At 42.9% G+C, this 17970-nt stretch overlaps 2 protein-coding genes across 3 annotated transcripts in view; one reads left to right on the top strand and one right to left on the bottom strand.

Annotated features, from left to right (window-relative positions):
* Window positions 1-7511: 7511 nt before the first annotated feature.
* LOC119332802 (pentatricopeptide repeat-containing protein At5g04780, mitochondrial-like) lies at window positions 7512-10470 on the top strand. Its single transcript, XM_037605953.1, has one exon. The coding sequence runs from the start codon at window positions 7610-7612 to the stop codon at window positions 9965-9967; it is 2358 nt and encodes a 785-aa protein (XP_037461850.1). The 5' UTR covers window positions 7512-7609; the 3' UTR covers window positions 9968-10470.
* A 645-nt stretch (window positions 10471-11115) lies between these two features.
* LOC119332786 overlaps window positions 11116-17970 on the bottom strand; it is an 8701-nt gene continuing 1846 nt past the window's right edge. The window contains exons 4-10 of one of the 2 annotated variants that reach the window (XM_037605941.1): window positions 15936-16043; window positions 14499-14585; window positions 14336-14431; window positions 14190-14261; window positions 12227-12307; window positions 12043-12141; window positions 11116-11521 (exon numbers count right to left, since the gene is read on the bottom strand). In XM_037605941.1, coding sequence (XP_037461838.1) covers window positions 11282-11521; window positions 12043-12141; window positions 12227-12307; window positions 14190-14261; window positions 14336-14431; window positions 14499-14585; window positions 15936-16043 — 783 coding nt within the window. In that variant the 3' untranslated portion in view covers window positions 11116-11281. The other variant, XM_037605949.1, reaches the window with a different exon arrangement.

Below are 17970 nucleotides of genomic sequence, written 5' to 3'. Positions count from 1 at the left end.
TATGAGAAGCAACTGTATCTATACCTCGGACATTTGGGTGGTTCCCTACCCTGGTACTGATATAGTAGGCCGCTTCAGCCTAGATGATCAGTCCTGCGTTGGTCTCGAGATCAACAATAGATGGCCCATCCCAGAGAATCACTTGTGGTTCAGAGCAAGTGTTTCCAACACCGAGGATTGGTTGAGTTGAAGTTCATTTCATTGCTTGTTATTTGTTGTATGATGAAAACTTTAGTATTTATAATGTATCCTCGTTGTCGCTGTGGGTTGATGACCTGTTGTATGTAATAAAATGATATGCCTGTGATAAACTTACTAAATTTATGAATGGCTTTCGAGTCGCTTCTCTGAGTGAGTGTTGCGACGAGGCAAAAAAATATTTTCCGAATACATAATTATACGTGCATTGCAACAGCTTACCGGATGAGGCCAATCAACAATAGTAGTACACTATTTGTACTAGCTTCACATGCTTCGCGCGTCGGGCGGGTGTTTTTACTGTAGCTGCGAATCCCATCATCCTAGGTCCTCGGATGAGTCTAGTAGGAATTGCATTCTGATGTTTGGGTTCAAACTTTTAGAACTGCTGCACTATCTCTACGTCTACGTATACGTAATACAACAAGTTTTAAACTTGAGACCAACCACCCACCCTCACAAAGAACACTTTTTAACCTAGCACATACTCCAGGAAATTTGTCCACAGTGTGAGGTGGGCCATATGTTAATATGTTCACTGTACGTAACCAGCACCTCGAATCCTCAACACTACTTACTAGTACTATATAAGTAGTAGGAGTAGTAGGGTGGCATGGGCCAGAACAAGCATTCACGTCCAGGAGTACAGCACATGCCACCAGCACGACTTCCATTTGACACCATATTTCTTGGAGTTCGTGCTAGAGCAATCTCTTCAACCTCGTCCTTTCTCTAACTCAGCCATCGTGCGGCAGGCGAGGTGGGGGTTTGTCGATAGTCGGTTTCCTCAACTGCAGTCCCACTTATAAGGCCAACTCCAACGCACGACCCCAAATGGACCTCCGTTTTGCCCGAATTCTGTCCATTTGGGTAGGGCAATGGCGTCGTGTCCGGGCCATTTCTCGGATGCGATGGTCGTGCGCCGAACGCGCGGATGCATCCCGGCCGCATACATTTTCTTTGCAAACACATATCTTTTTTTCATCATTGATTTTTTGGTACATGGAAATACATCATAAAAATTTTGACTAGAGAAGCAAGACCAAAGAAAACAAGAACCACAAGAATACATTTTAGAAGATATCGAACTTCCATAACTGCTCCTGTAAGTTGGATTAGTGCCTTCTCGATGCATTCATTGTTGATCTGCGGAGGCTTGATCTTGCGTGCTTCTTTCTTCTTCGAGTGTAAAGAAGTACACGTTGCTTCCTTGCATCTAGTCTCATGTCTAGCCTCTATTCTGTCAACAAATGCACTAGTCTCATCTCTAGCCTCTATGCTAAATAAAAGTGCTAGAACATCTACTAAATTCCGCTCTATCAATATATCGATGTACTCTTCTTCCCAATACCAAAACTTGCATCCATTCTACACAATACAATTTTAAGTTAGCACAACTAGTCTAATCCGAGAGCACACTCGAAGATTTGGTCAGGTTCTTCCTCCTTTTGCCGACACATGGGACATCCAGCATTTAGGTCGTGTCATGCAAGAAAATAGAGTGGTAGTCGAAGCCACGTGATGTGCATCTTGGGTTAAACTGTAAATAGAATCTTACTACTCTTGAGTAACTCCAAAAGTGGCCACCGAAGATCTTTATTGGATTTGTTTTTCATCACCAACATGTCGAGGTGAAAGATGTGCAGCTTTAGGTGGTCCTCTTGCGTTTTCACTAACATGTGGGACCGCATATGAGCAAACAGACGATGGGCTCCATGCGTCCGCTGGCTGGCTAAGAAGAGAGATAGAGGAGGGCTGAGCACGGACTCCAGGAAATTTGTTCTACATAACCAACACCTCGATATTCGCGTGTGGTTGTTTCTAGAATAAAAAAGGAGGTACCCCTATTTATGTTACTCCCACTACGCCTAGCCTAAGGTTAGCAGGTGACCTTGCGCTTGGCTCTTCGCCTCTTCCGGAAGTCGATGGTTCTACAGTAGTACTTCTGGCAATCTGACACCAAATGAACTACTTCACGTCCACCGCTTGTAAGCAAATGTTTTTCCTCGTGCTGCGAGCCACCGCGCACGCGTTGGCGAGGGAGAAGGCGTAATCAAGCTTCTCGTCGTTCTGCGAGTTGACGGGACACATCAAAGTTATTTAGTATGTACTCTCTCTCCAAAAAAGGGTTGACCATGTCATTGCTACCATCCCATGCTCTGTCGTTGTGTACGTGCACTATTCACGTGCCATCGAGGAGAAAAAATATTGCGTAGGTGCCATCGAAGTGCACGACTCACTTATGCACTGCTTATCTGATTATCTCCATTTTCTTGCATGACACATGCACCTTGATGCTAGATGTCTCGCGTGTTGGGAGAAGGATGAACAAAGCTCACATAAAAGAAAAGAGTTGAAGAACATAGATTCCCGACGACCGAGAAGGAGCAAGGAACCTCGGGGTGGAGCGTCTGCAAGGAACCTTGCGCGTTTTCCCCTGTTTTTTGCCGCCTGCCCACCTATAAACAAATAAAAGAACATGACTCTTTGCTAACCACTAGAAACGATACATCAGGATGCTAAGTTGAAGATGTTTTATAGTTTATATTGATAACCATGCAACAAGCCACACATGTACAGGACGCATGCAGCCACGCATGTACACAAGCCAACGCACTAACTCCATCCGATCCAACTCATTCACATACGCGCACAGCATGGAGCACACAACGCACGTACACAACACGTGCATGCACACACAGTCGGCCGCACAATGCACGTGAATAACACATGCATGCACACACACTCGGCTGCATGGAGGCGTGCGCCATCTGCGGTGACGTCCGGTTTGTCGTGCTACGGCGAAGCTCGCACACAACGGCGCCTACGCATCTCTTGCAGCACCTCTTTGTCGTCGTTGCTCAACGACTAGTTGGAGACGAAGATGACCGCAGCCTCGGCCTTAGAGCTAGCACCGATGGAAAAACACGCACGTTGCACGCACACGAGCACGTGCGGAGTGCCCACGACGTGGTGCGTCCCCAGTCGCCTCTACTCCTTCTGTGCATGTTGTCTATCAAGGCGGCTGCATGCCTAATGATGATGTGGGTGAGATCTTCTAGGACTCAGATGATGACGAGGAAAATTATGAGACACAAGGTGACATACACCGTCAAGGTCCATGGTCAAGGGGGTGCTAAGTGCTAAGTGCTTAGATGTGCTTGGATGAGGTGCTAAGTGCATTAAATGGCATAGTAACTCAAGTCTTCAATGCATAGGTGCTTAGTTTATTGTTGCTAAGCTTGCTTCATTTAATTAGCTATAGACTCAAAACTGTCTTTCCACTGTTTTTTCCTGCGGTCACCAAACTAGTCTCTCTCTTCTTAATTAACTTGCCACATCATATTTTATGCCTACGTAGCAGGCTTAGTAGCTATACATGGTGGAGCACTGGGAGAGGCCAAGGCTAGTCATTGTGGGGAGTAACTTATACTGTAACATATTACTATGTTACTCTAAACATCTCTATAAACCGGAAAGGAGGGAGTAGTAACATAGACTAGTGTCATATGCAGAGTATGGGAGCACATGATATTTCCCCGTCCGGACCGATCCCAAGTTGGCTTCTCACCTTCTTGGCCCAACAAAAACCCCTCCTCCCTCCCGTGTGCGCTTCCTGCCCCGCGCTAGCTGAGCCCGCCGTTCCACATTGATGGCAAGTCAGGGCGACGCAACCTCTCATTGCTTCCGCCGTTGAAGTAGCACGCCGGTCGAGGGCACCGCCCGCTGCACGCCCGGCATTTCAGACTACATAGTGGAGAGTAACTTTAGAGCAAGTACTACAATTAGATGACATAAGCAGGCTATAAGGATTTAAATATAGTATTTGTGCTTAGTTGAAGGAGAGAGAAAAGGAGAGAGAAGAGAAGCGGATTGTAAACTTGTACTAGCCGGTTGTAGCAGGAGCACCATCATACTTTGTGAGACAAAAGGTGGGGCCACTATTAATGATATAGTATTTATACTAAAGGGACTAACGGACGCCTTAATTACTCCGTTTTTTTAGACAAACCTTGGTGGGGCTATTATTGACTTGGACGTGGGGTTTGGGGGCCAAAGGCCTACTATTATACTTGGTCTTACTCGCACGACCGACCTGACATGCTCTACCCTAGCCGCCGATGTGTCATATGGTTTCGCACCATTCCAGATCTTAGCGCCGCCACGCAATTCTTCTCCAGCCCTCCTTCCGGCGTGCACCGCGAGAAAGGACAGCAGTCCTCCGAACCCCGCCTTTCGTGATCCTGTACGGGAGAGGGGCGATCATGTTTTTGGGGAGCACACTCCTGTGACTGCTGATTTTTGGGGAGCACACTCCTGTGACCTCGGTAACCTCTCCATCAGCGACATGAGTGACAACATCAACCACAGCGGTTCTGCTCCCGTTGTACAGTATGTGATTTTGTCCTCCTGGTTTAGTCCGCATCATTACTTTGATGTTTGCAATTGTCGTCATGATCTATTTACTGCTGATTCGGATTAAATCTCATAGTAAATTTCTCATATATTCAACAATACAATCCAAAAACCTGATTATAGCCAATTTACTCCGAGTGGTTTTGCTGCGCTTTTGAAGCCACCTACTTTTAAGGGGGTGCAATATAAAAGGTGGCGCACAAGAGCAGTATATTGGTTGGCCGATCTTCAGAGGAAGTGGTGCATAGTAGTGGCTTCAATCTTGTGGTGTTCTGTATCCGAGTTACAGAATAGGGACAAGACACGTATTTGTATTGTTGCCCCTAAGGATAAAATGACGGGGTTTGATCTTATTGCTAGATTTCTTGTTGTCTACATTATGTCATCTTGCTTGTTGTGTTGCTTTGTTTCTTGTAAACTCAATATCTTGAGATGCGTACTGGATAACAGTCTTGGGGTGGAGTAATAGTAGTAGATGCAGTTGGATTAATGGTCTTCTTATCATGGACGTAATGCATATATGAGATTTTGCCATGAACGATCATAATTATAAAGATTGCTATCCTTGTCAACTACCCAACTGTAGTTTGTTACCATGACGTTTGCCTTATTTTAAGAGAGATACCTCTAGGTAACCTATGGCCCAGGGTCTATTCTTCCATCAATACAAACTCCTAAAAATTCCTTCTTTACTATTTGTCGTACCAGTATCTATCTATCTATTTGCTTCTAACCTTGTAACTAGCAAGACAAGGGATTTGACAACCCCCTTGCCACGTTGGGTGCAAGTATTTTATCTTGTTTGTGTGTAGGTGATGCTTATCTTGCCAGTTTGTTGAGTCCTATTAGTTCGATTAAACCTTACTTCTTCACCGAGGGAAAACATTGCTACTATCTATATCACCCTTCCTTTTTGGGAAAACCCAACAACTCCCACAGGAGTAGCAACGAGCGGCTTCAGTGTGAATAATGATGGGGTGCTTGTCAGTGGAAGGTGGATTGGGCCCACGCCAAGCCGCATGTAAGCTTGGAGGAAAGTGTCCTTAATACAAATTTAGTCCTACGCGAAGGCCTTTCCGGGAAAGAAAAGACGCACGACTGGTACCCACCAGACTCCTCAAAAGGAGGCATGTGAAGCCACAACAAGGAAGCTTCAAGTCGTTCGTGGTGAAGAGACCCAGGAAGGAAGGCGTCCAACCAGCCCAAGACCAGGTATAAATACATGTGCGCCAGGTCTGGGAAAGAACAACTTCTACTTCCACCGCTAATATGATGGAAGCAAAACCCTAGTTTAGACCTAGATTAGATCTAATCTTAGACATTCTGTCGAGATAGGCCACCAAATATCCCAAGGACATATTCTACAACTTGTTGGATCCCCCCATTGTACTCATTTATATATATAGTTCCAAACAAGCAGGATTAGCGTTGTTACTCGCGCGTGGGGCCTGAATCTAGGTAAAATCATCTCCATATGCCTGTTTGATATACTAAGGTATGTCTATTCATGTATGTTATTGTACATAGTTCGAGTACTTTGCAAAATAAAGTCAACAACCATTGATACTATCACATTCAAATTATTATTCTTAGTGAATTGTGAATTTTGTGACATGCTAGATGTAGAATGCTTATATCATCATTAGATTTTAAATACAATTTTGATAAAATGTACAAACTTGAGGTCAATCATGTCTATGGCATTGTCTATATGCTCTCTGGTGTAGCATGTGCACATATGGTTTCATATGTAGTACGATGTCCTTACTCCTTAGGGTGTGTTTGGTTGGCGCCGAAATTAGTCATAACAAAGCATTGGTTGGTTGGCGCTGAAATTAGTCATAACAAAGCATTGGTTGGATGTTAACTTTATATTGGAAGTACTAACCAGGAAATACCTTTTAATCTACTAGTGCCTCGAAGAAAACAACAATGACATGTATGTGGGAGTCCAACCATGATGTAAATCTAAGAAAGATAAGATGATATAGTGTAAGCAAGCTCCAACCAAAGTCAAAACTTAGCTCACCAAATGAAAAGCCCATCAAGCCAAATCGTCAAAAATGAAATCTAAATCTTATAAATATCAAAGATATCGAATACACCCCCATAGGCTTCGGGAGAGCCATGAACTCTGAAAAAAGCCACCGCGTTTTGTGTCTATGTCGTTAATGCTGAATGGTAAACTTTGGGAATTATGCGAAACTAAAATATCACAAGTATCAAATATTTTTAACATAACAACACCATCAGCTCAGTTGGTTAGAGCGTGTGGCCCTTAACCACAAGGTCGGAGGTTCAAGCCCTCCTTCTAACGACTTTAACATTTTTGTTCTTTTTGATAATTTTCACCGGGCCCAGTAATACTTCTTTGAGTTTGCTATTTCAGCCCAGAAGGTCCAAATCCCATGGTCCACAAGCACACATTCTCTCTCCTCTTGATAATTTTCACCGGGCCCAGTAATACTTCTTTGAGTTTGCTATTTCAGCCCAGAAGGTCCAAATCCCATGGTCCACAAGCACACATTCTCTCTCCTCCTTACCATTACCAGTTGGAATGCCGGACCAAGCGCAGCACTACTGACGCCATAAAAAAATGGCGACCACCATGCTGCCGTCCCCGTCTCTGCCTCCTACTCCCCGCGGCGTCTTATCGTCGCGCTGCTCACTACAGGCTCCGACCCACGAGCAACGGGTGCCGGACGGGGCATCCCGGAGGCGGCATGCCCCGGTGCAGCGCGCGCGACACGAGGCCGCGGCGTACGCGCGGGAGATAGGCGCCTGCGTGCGGGCGCGGCGCTGGGGCGCGGCATGCGAGGCGTTTGCGGCCATGCGCGCCGCCGGGGCCGCGCCCGACAGGTTCCTCCTCCCGCAGGTGCTCCGGGCCTGCGCCGGCGCGGACGCGCCCCGCCTTGCCGCCGCAGCGCACGCGCTCGCCGCCAAGGGCGGGCCCGCGCTCGCCGACGACGCCGTGGTAGGGAACGCTGTCGTCGCCATGTACGCGGCGCTCGGGGACGTCCGCGCCGCGCGCGCAGCGTTCGCGTCGCTCCCCGAACGCGACGTCGTGGCATGGACCGCTCTCGTGGGCGCCTACGCCAACGCCGGGGAGCTGGGCGAGGCCTTCCAGCTGTTTGAATCGATGCAGGCCAGTGGCGTGCGGCCTGACGTGATTTCGTGGAACACCCTCGTCTCCGGCTTCGCGAGAAATGGTGATATTGGTGCTGCGCTCGATCTATTTGACGAAATGCGACTGAGAGGTGTCAAGCCACGGGTCAGTTCTTGGAACTGCATCATCTCTGGCTGTGTGCAGAATGCGCGCTATGATGAGGCTTTGGGCATCTTCCTGGAGATGTGCGAGACTGAGATGCCCGATGCAGTCACTATTGCTAGTATACTCCCTGCTTGCACTGGCTTGATGGCACTGGGCCTTGGAAAGCAGCTGCATTCTTATGCTGTACGTTGTGGTATCAAATTAAATGTCTACATTGGTTCTTCTTTGATTGGCATGTACTCCGAGTGCAGAGAGTTTGCTTATGCGACAAGTGTGTTCGCCGCCATTGATGGGGAGAGGAGCGTCACTGTATGGAATGAGTTGATTCAATCATATATCAGTGATGGGAGGATGGACAAAGCGTGTGAAGCCTTTAACTTGATGCAGCAGGATGGATTGAAGCCTGACACTGTCACATATAACAATTTCATCGCTGCATATGCTAGAGCAGGTCAGAAAGAACTAGCAAATGAACTGTTGTCAGGCATGATGAATGTCAGCTTGAAGCCTAATGTGGTATCAATGAATGCTTTAATATCCGGTTTGCATCAGTTTGGCCTCTGTGCTGATGCACTGGAAGTTTTCAGATACATGCAGCTCCTAAACAGCGGAGATGCAAAGCGTTGGACATTTCTGGATAATAGCAACCCCATCCAACCAAATGGTACTACAGTTACTAGTGTCCTGTCACTGTTGACAGACCTCAAGTTAGATCGTCTCGGGAAGGAAGTACACTGCTATGCTCTAAGGAATGGTCTGACGTCAAACATATTTGTTTCCAGCAAATTGGTTGACCTTTATGGTAAAACTGGTGATATGGTATCTGCTGCTAATGTCTTCCAGGGAATCAGTAATAAGAATGTTGTCACATGGAACAGTCTGCTAGCAGCTTACAAGCATAATAGGAAGCCAGAAGTTGTTTTGAAACTATTCTGTGAAATGCTCGAGTCTAATTTACTTCCTAACTTGGTTACAGTGCAGATAGCGCTTTTGTCTTCTGGTATGACGATGGCATCACGGTATGGGAGCGAACTGCATGGTTTCATACAGAAAAACTGGCCTGATGGTTATCCAGTCACTCTTGCAAGTGCGCTAATAGATATGTATGGGAAATGTGGTAAGATTGAGGATGCTAGACTGGCTTTTGAGCGCAGTGTTGAAAAGGATGTAGCAGTATGGAATGCAATGATGAGTTGCTACTTGCTTCATAGGATGCCTAGAGATGTTAAAAGATTGTTCGAAATACTTGAACAATCTAGAACTCGGCCAGATCCTGTTACTTTCATCTTACTTCTTTCAGCTTGTAAGCAAGAAGGTTCCATGGTGGAAGCTCGGAGCTATTTCTACAGTATGGAAGATTTGTATGGCATAAAACCAAGTTTAAAACACTACACTTGCATGGTTGACATCATGGGAACAGCTGGTTTATTGGAGGAGTCACTAGAACTTATCCAGAAGATGCCAGTTGAGCCGGATGCATGCCTATGGTCTACTGTTCTCAAAGCTTGTAAGCTTCACTCAGATTTGGACGTTGCGGCTAAGGCTGCAAAAGCTCTTTTCGAGCTTGAACCAAATAATGCTTCAAACTACATGTTGCTTTCCAATATATATGCGAACAGCGGCTTTTGGGATTCCACTGAATCTGTAAGAGATGCCATGACAGAGCACGGGTTGCACGTTGAGAGCCAGTGTAGCTGGCTATATATTGGCAAAAGTGTGGATTCGTTTGAGGCTGGAGATTTGTCCCATCCAGCATTTGAGGATATTTTGAGTACATGGAAGGACTTGGCTAGTAGGATGGCAGAGTCTGGGTATGCTCCTCAAGACGATGAGCCCTATTGCAATGTACAAGTTGATCCATTGTCGTGCCACCACACCGAGCGGATTGCTGTGTGCTATGGACTTATTTCCATGCGTGCCCATGAGCCGATACGGGTCTCGAAGAATTTCCGAATGTGCAAGGAATGCCATTCCTCAATCAAGTTCATCTCAAGGGATAAGAAGCGGGAGATACTGATTTCAGATGGTTGCACCTATCACCACTTCAGCGATGGCTCGTGCAGCTGTGGGGACATGTGGTAGATGAAAGAGTCGGTCCGACGTGAATGCTGGCTCATATGCCATGGAAAATTAAAGCAATATGTGATGGGGGCAACCAATGAAACTGCCAGAAAAAGGGGGGCATCTTTAACCCCTCCCCTGGGCTGCAAATATGGTGTGCTTCAGGGGAGGTTGAAAGCCCAGAGCTCTTGCCAAGATCTGAGGGGACAAGTTTGGCCAGAATTATGTTGCTGCATGTTGAAGGAAGTGAAAAAAAATGTATTCTGCGGATATCCAGCAAGTGTACATGAACTTCATGGGTGGTTCATACTGCTGATGGGTTGTTGGTGATTGCGTCTGTTATGTAAGCATTTGTATGACATACTCCCTCCATCCCATAATGTAAGAACGTTTTGACTTAGTGTAGTGTCAAAAACATTCTTATATTATGGGATAGAGGGAGTAGATTTGTAGTTCAAGGATTGTAGTGACTAGCCATATGAATCGAAATGTTAGGCTGCTTGGAATCAGCCAACTTTGTTGAAGATCGATTGTTCTTGCATGCTGCAGTTGTGACGAGTGTCAGAGCTGTGGGGTGTCGCATGGTGCAGTTCTTTCATGCAGGTCGGAGCTAATCGTGCATGCATGATATGGTGAATAATGGTTTCCTGGTTTTCTATCTTATTCTCTCTTCAGCGTCTATCGGTGTTATTTGCTAGTAGTTGAGATTATTAGCTTGCTGCTATCTCTACCGGTTAAGAGACGGAGAGAGAACGGACAGAACATCTGAAACACCATTCTTCGGCACCATTCTTCGGGCAGGTATACATTCTTTAGTGGTTCGAGGCCACTATCCCTGGCTAAACCTCATTTCCCCAAAATATGTTTACAGTTTAATTTTCTCTTACAATAAGCACCAAATCTATTTACTAAAAAACAAAAAAGGCTTATTTCCTAACCATGCTAGAGAAGGGCCTGAGCTTAGCCTTCTGGATAATAGACTCAGTTTTTTGACAAAAAAAAATACAGGTGTCTCCGGTCCGACTCCATCACGTTGGGCGACAATGAGACTGGTGCAGGAGCTAGAGACGGACACCTATTTCAACTATGGTCGGGGCTCCGCCCGCTCGCGCTGACACCATCAAGATAGTGGTCAATGGAACTTTTTGATAAACAAACGGCTCAACAGATGAACAAATACCACATGTTAAATATCATCCGTAATGCATAGTAGGACAAACATGCTTCAAACACGAGTACAACATTATTTATACACAAATTACTGTATCCAAAGGCCAACCATGTTTTTTTTTTTTTTTTGCGGGCAAAGGCCAACCATGGATGCAGTTGACAGTCTTACTTACTCTCGCGTTGGCCAGCCATGATGATACAAGCAAGAGAAACTGCACCAACCACATACTTCAAAGCCCTAGCACGAGTAGCGCCCTGTGGATGCAGGTAAGCCCTGGTTGAGTCAAGTGACTGCTTAACTCTCTTTTTCATCTGGGGCAAATTTCTGGGTAACAGCTGTTGTCCAAAATTCTGGGGCCAGCTTTTGGGTAACATCTGTTCTTCCAAATTTCGTACGGGTAGAAACTGCAATTGAAAATAAAGGATTATATGATTCATTTGAATACTCACAGGCCCTGCCAAACAGCCGCAAACCCATTTGATTTTACTAATTTTCTGGCAGGAGTCCGTTAAGAGAGATATGAAGGACTGGAATATCACCAAAGAACTAGCCATGGACAGCGGTGCGTGGAAGTTTCGAGATCTTATGGGTTTCAGCTCTAGCCTACCCCGGCTGCTTGTTTGCGACTAAAAGGCTTTGTTGCTCTTGTTGTCTGGCAGGAAGATGTCCCAAAAGTCAACAAACATGCAAAACATAAACACCTAACATAGTGCTAAAACAATAAAGAGAACATGTCAAAATGAGAGGAGGACAGAGTGCATATGTGATGCAAGAGAATTTGCAAATAACAGGTCAAAATAAGAATGCGCCTTTACGAACTAATCATCGTGATAGAAGGGTTCACAGATATACAGGGTCCGATTTATTTCACTAACTCATGCACATTCTAGTTTCCAAATGTGAATGCCAAAAATAGAAAACTGACCTCTTCGACAAGAATGACTCCAGTCTTCTTTGCTTGAATACAACACTCCCTGGCAAGGTTCCTTATTTTCACACGATTGAAATATTCTCGCATGAGCAACTACAAATTATGGCAAAAAAGGAAGTGTAAGGTCCAGCTACAAGATAACTAGGTTAAGGAAGATGCAATTCAGCATGAGACTTGCCTCGTCAGGGAATTGTAGATGCTTCTCTAATTCTGAACTCATACGAGAGTTGATGTCCTCCTCCAAAGCTACCTTATCAAACTGCAAATTTGAAAAAAGATGGAAGACAAAGTGTAAAACCTAACAGGCCACAAAATGCAAGTACTCCGTCCGTCCTGTAATATAAGATGTTATTACAGCCAATATATGAGTACATTGGTTATAATAACATCTTATATTATAGGACGGAGGGAGTAACATTTTTGCAACAAAATAGAACCAGCCACTCCATTGGAAATAGAACCTCAAGCGTTGAATTTTTTAAATTTGGATACAAAGTTGAAAATCAAGAGAAGCCTCAAATGACAGCACTGATGGCCATGTGGTGTTGCTCTTTAGGTTGTACTCCCTCCGTCCAGGTCTATTAGTCCCCCTTCGTATTTTGGGTCATACTTTGACCGTATATTTGACTAGCGAAATATAAGTGATATGTTACAAAACTTATATTGTTAGATTCATATTTGAAAGTACTTCCCAATGATACTATTTTTGCTAAATATAACATATACTCCCTCCGTTCCAAAATAGATGACCCAACTTCGTACTAACTTTGTACAAAGTTGGGTCATCTATTTTGGAACGGAGGGAGTATTTCATTAGTAAAATTTATGGTCAAACTTGACCCAAAATGCTAAGGGGACCAAAAATACGCAAGGGACTAATAAACCCACACAGAGGTAGTATGTAAGATCTTGATAAATGAAACCTGGCTTGCCGTTAATTTTTCCACACAAAGGGTCATGTTAGCCACAAGGCTGGCAGTGAGCGAAGGTTTTCGAAAATGGTCTTTTTTCCAAACTTTTGAACAAAATTGGAATAACATAATCAAAATCCATGAAATTTGGTATTTCAACTAAACTTCCAAGAAAGAGTAACACAAAAATGTTCTTGATGGTCGGTCTCACCAGAAAACATAATTGTTGGAGAGGAATATCTAATTTGACATTTTGAAAACATAAAGCCAACATGAAACTTGTGAAGATTTAAAGCCACTTGGACAATATTTGGTATAACAGACTTTCAAAACACAGTTTATGCACATAGCAGGCATAAGATCCCAAAGCTTTTAATTCATATCTGAAAAATAATACATGGGCTGTTCAGTATTTGTTCCCATAAATAGACATATTATGTCACTACAATTATTTAGACCATGCTAGAAACATGCCTGCTATATTCATAACCTTTGCAAATACCTCCTCTAACACATGCACAACCTTTTACCAATACATATACACCAGAATTTAGGGCTTAGGGTATCTAAATTTGGGTAATCTTTTGCTCACAGCTAGTGTTGTGGTCAACATCAATGGCCAACTCGTGCTTCAAGCCCATTTGATATATCCGTGCTTCAACATCACATGCTCCTTTAACTTCTATTTCTCTCTTTCTCGTAAGACCGATTCAGGTATTTGTGAATCAATTGCCATTTCATAGTCTAGACTTGGTCTTTTGGGGAAAGAGAACCAAATCAAGGAAAGACCAATTTAAATTTAGTGGTTTGTCTGAACTATGCTTACAGTTCACCCATCATCACATATTTATTACAATTGGGTTGCTTTGTTTTCAATTATTATTTCTAGATTCAGATATTCATGAACCAAATGTTGCTCCAGTCATTACATTTTTTCTGGGAGACACTAACACTTAAGCCATAACCAGCGCTGAAAGATCCCACAGGGGATGGGATTTGGGGAAGGAAAATTCTGGCACAATACCAGGACCTCCATGGCACCGGTGGAGACTCTATAACTGTATCAGGCCACCAACCTTTATGGGTAAAGGTGAACGTTATGTGGAAATACTTATGTTCAAGTGTGCAGAATGGAACAGCATAATTTTCAGTTTATTTTAATTTAGAACTTCATCAAGATGTATGTCCTGATACTGTAATTATCAAGACAAAAATTAATGCTAATCTAACCTCAGTCATGCTGCTGCTTGTGGAAGTTTTGTCCAATTTACTCACATGCATCCTTAAAAATTTCATATGACCCTGTTAAAAGAGAATAACTATATAACTTGAATAAATTGGCAGTGCGTTCACAATAAGAAAAAGGCAACAATAACCTCTAGACCACGTTGTAGCTCATAATCATTCAGCACATCAGACCATCTAGTTGACTCTTTGATCCGTTTTAAAACTTCTTCAGGATTACTATTCCACTGCAAAATGTTCAAACTGAATCAACAAGTTCAACGAGGAAGCAAAAATGATAAAACTGACATGTACCTTGATAAAATCAAGTTGCAGAAGGGCTTTGCAGTATGCATAATATCTTCGAACACCATGCAATCTTTTCATAAGAGAATCTTTGTGCTGTAAAAAAGATATTTGAAAGGCAAAAGAATTGGAACAACAACACAGATTCTTAGGACATAACAGATTCATATTATAATCTAATCTCTCTACGAGCAAAAGGTCAGATGTGCAAAGTTAATTCCACAAGAAATTAAGAACTGAATGTAACAGAATATTTGAATGATCCAGAACTGAAACACTGATCATCTGCAGAATAAATGGTTCAACACAGTAAAATCATTACAGAAGAATATGCTGAAACAGAATCTGGCATATGATGTTACACGGAACACTTGACCTGGCAGATAGTAACAATGAAAGGAAAAGATCAAGCTTAGCGCCAATGAAATGATGATATGAAGGAACAGGCAAATTTTCATTAGCATGGTGAACTTAACTTTAACGCCAATATGATCAGTTACGTTCCACAGTAACGAGAAATATTATCTTGTTGATATGCAAAGTCAAAATCAAACAACCATCACATGGGATGAAAACAACCCACTACTACCATTATTACTACTAGTATTAATACCACTGTCTATGTTATTTTCTGTAGCCAGCGGCATTTTATGGCAGCCACTCTTTGGAGGCAAATTTCAAAACACCAATCTTTGAGTTCATCTTTCTCTAATGCCTAGCAAATGAGCTACCAAAGTAAAAACGATGGTGCCTCATTAACAACACCACATGGATCAGTTTTATTGCAGATCCCTCAGTCATGGCAAAGCGCTTAGAGAGAGACACCAGAACAGAAGGCCCAGCGGCACCTGATGCAAGCATATATTTTGTGACTACGACTGAGTTGGTTGTGGCGCCAGTAGATTGAACCACCTTCACTTCGGGGGGATTCAGTGGCCAGGTTGTCTATTTGTATGCGCATGCATGTGCCACGGGCAATCCACTATAGGAGATGGAATTATCCGCCTGCCGACGTATTCATGTGGATAATGATACAAATCCATGTGGCTTCATGGTCAGTTAGAATTTTATGCGAACTTCAAGTTTAAGAGTAATTATTTGTAAATCATAAATACACCAGAGAGAGAGAGAGAGAGAGAGAGAGAGAGAGAGAGTTAATAATCGAAACAGTTATTACCAATCATTCAATAAGATGAGTGCTTAGCACATATGCTCACATAGATTTGCAAATAAATATCATGACGCCAGAAATTAGAAGTTTAGGCAGGGCCCTCACATGTATGTTATATGTACAAGTTCAAGAAGCATGCCACATATTTGTGCCGACTTCATATAATCGTGACAACATATTTAATGTAGTGATAGCAACAGACAATTATACATCTCAAGCACCCAGCAGGCAACAAGCAGGTGCAAAAGGAACAAAATTCTGCTGCAAACACATACATTCTTACGGCGGATAAGTTTGATCTCAGCCTCAGTCGAGAAACGTGGTGATCCATCATCAGCCAAACTTTCTTTACTTCCATCAGCATCATCAACAACCACAGAATACTGCAAGATGAAGGTTCCATTCAGTACAGAATAGAAAATGATTAGAAAAGAACCAAACTTCTCTTCGAAACAGATTTAGAAATTAAAGCCCTTTGCAATTTACAGATAGTCCCAAACCAATCACTAATTCTCCCTCCTCAATTTGAAAGAGCTAGTGCTCAAATGTAGAAAATTTAAATCTTTCTCATGTTTCCACGCACGACCTATGTCTACAACTTTCCATTTCAGCCTAAATGCAGAAAAGTAAGTGACGTAATGCACAATGTTCTATTCCTTCACTTGTTCTTCTAGTAACTAGGGGCATGTCTTTATCCAAAATAAAAACATGAAGTCTCATAAATTTTCTCTAAGAGTAATCTTAGGAACAGAAAATGGAAGGAGGAATTATTCTCTCTTATTGCTGAGCTGGGGTAGAACCAATTGCGGAGAAGCTTGTCCAACATCGTCTGAGATGGTTTGTGCATATTCTCTCTTATTGCTGAGTTGTGTGGGAAGTGCAACCAAATAGGACATAATGGAGGCAGAAGCACAACTCCAACAACTAACATGAGCTCTCGTTATTTTAAAAATTAACTATTCATGTATTATGAATTACAACACAACTATTAAATGCATTAAGTGCAATCAGCTGCACCACCCACACTCTCCCAGGCTACACCTAATGTGATGAGTTCTCAATATTCTTTAATTTACATTCTTGTATTATGAACTACGATATTTGTAACATGTATTACAGCCTCGGGCTGCACCATCAACACTCTCCCAAGCTACATCATCCACACAACCAAGAATGGTAACCACAACCACGAGTTGCAACTTCCATGGTAAGCTCACACTTTTGTCAACGAATTTTTGAACTCTTGTAGCTGAACTTGACCAATGTTTTGTAGCCTTCCCATGAAAGCACGGCAGCTGGTAGGAAGAGATGCATGTACACAATCCGGACAATCAACTTCTAAGAGAGCGTCTAACAAGGGTATCCATAACAAAACCTCCGGAAATATTGTGAATGTGCGGGGTTTGGTGCAAGGGTCTCAAAAAAGATCAAGTATTACTTTGCATGTGTCATCTAGAAATGCACGGCAATCAACAAACCAACCTACTGGGAAGAAAGGAGCACAGTAGCACGGAAGGCTAGGCAGGCTTTTAGGGCTCTAGATGATTATTTGTGAACTTGTGATGCTTTAGTGTTGTGATATGCCAGACCATTGGCTATTGTCGAACTATGTTCCATTCGTGCTGTTGTGTCCCAAACTCCTAGCTCTACATTGTCGTGAACCATATGGATCATGTGTGCCCAATTTGTTGTTTTTTTCCATTATGTGAGACCATTAAGACCTTGTGAACATTATGGATTGGATGAGGAACTAGAATGTGAGTAATATGTATATTGATTGATATGGTTCCTGTTATGCCGAAGTACTGCCAAAAAACCTACAACGTACTACCATTAGGCTGTCGAAATGCTCACAAATCTAGAAAGTGGGAAAAATACAAATTGTTAGAAAACATTGAAGTAATTCCAGTAAATCGGGAATAATTCAATTACCACTCTGGTATAATTTCAGCTAAATTGGCTTACAGTTTGAATGAAACTTGCTTATTTAGTTTCATATTTCAATTTTTGGGTTCAAAATTCGGACTTCACTGAAAAAAACTGAAAAATTCCAGTAAATCAAGAATAATTCATTGAACATTCTGGTATAAATTTTGAAAAACATTTTAGTAAATTAGAAATAATGTAGTGACAATCTGGTGGAATTTTGGCTAAAATGGTCATGCGTTTTGACATTTGACAGAAACCTGCTATTTTTGTTTCAGCTACAAGGATAGAGAAATGGTGACATGGCAGAGATGAGAGAGAAAATAATGATGTGGTAGTTCTGACTAGGATAGAACCTGAGTGGAAACACATCAAAACCGGTTA

The sequence above is a fragment of the Triticum dicoccoides genome, chromosome 1B (genome assembly GCF_002162155.2).
Source record: "Triticum dicoccoides isolate Atlit2015 ecotype Zavitan chromosome 1B, WEW_v2.0, whole genome shotgun sequence".
Taxonomy (NCBI): domain Eukaryota; kingdom Viridiplantae; phylum Streptophyta; class Magnoliopsida; order Poales; family Poaceae; genus Triticum; species Triticum dicoccoides.
Note: the sequence above shows the minus strand (reverse complement) of the source record. Positions and strands in the feature narration are given on the sequence as shown.

Coding starts and splice junctions, on each gene's coding strand:
- LOC119332802 (XM_037605953.1), top strand. CDS start 7,610: ATGTACGCGGCGCTCGGGGACGTCCGCGCCGCGCGCGCAGCGTTCGCG.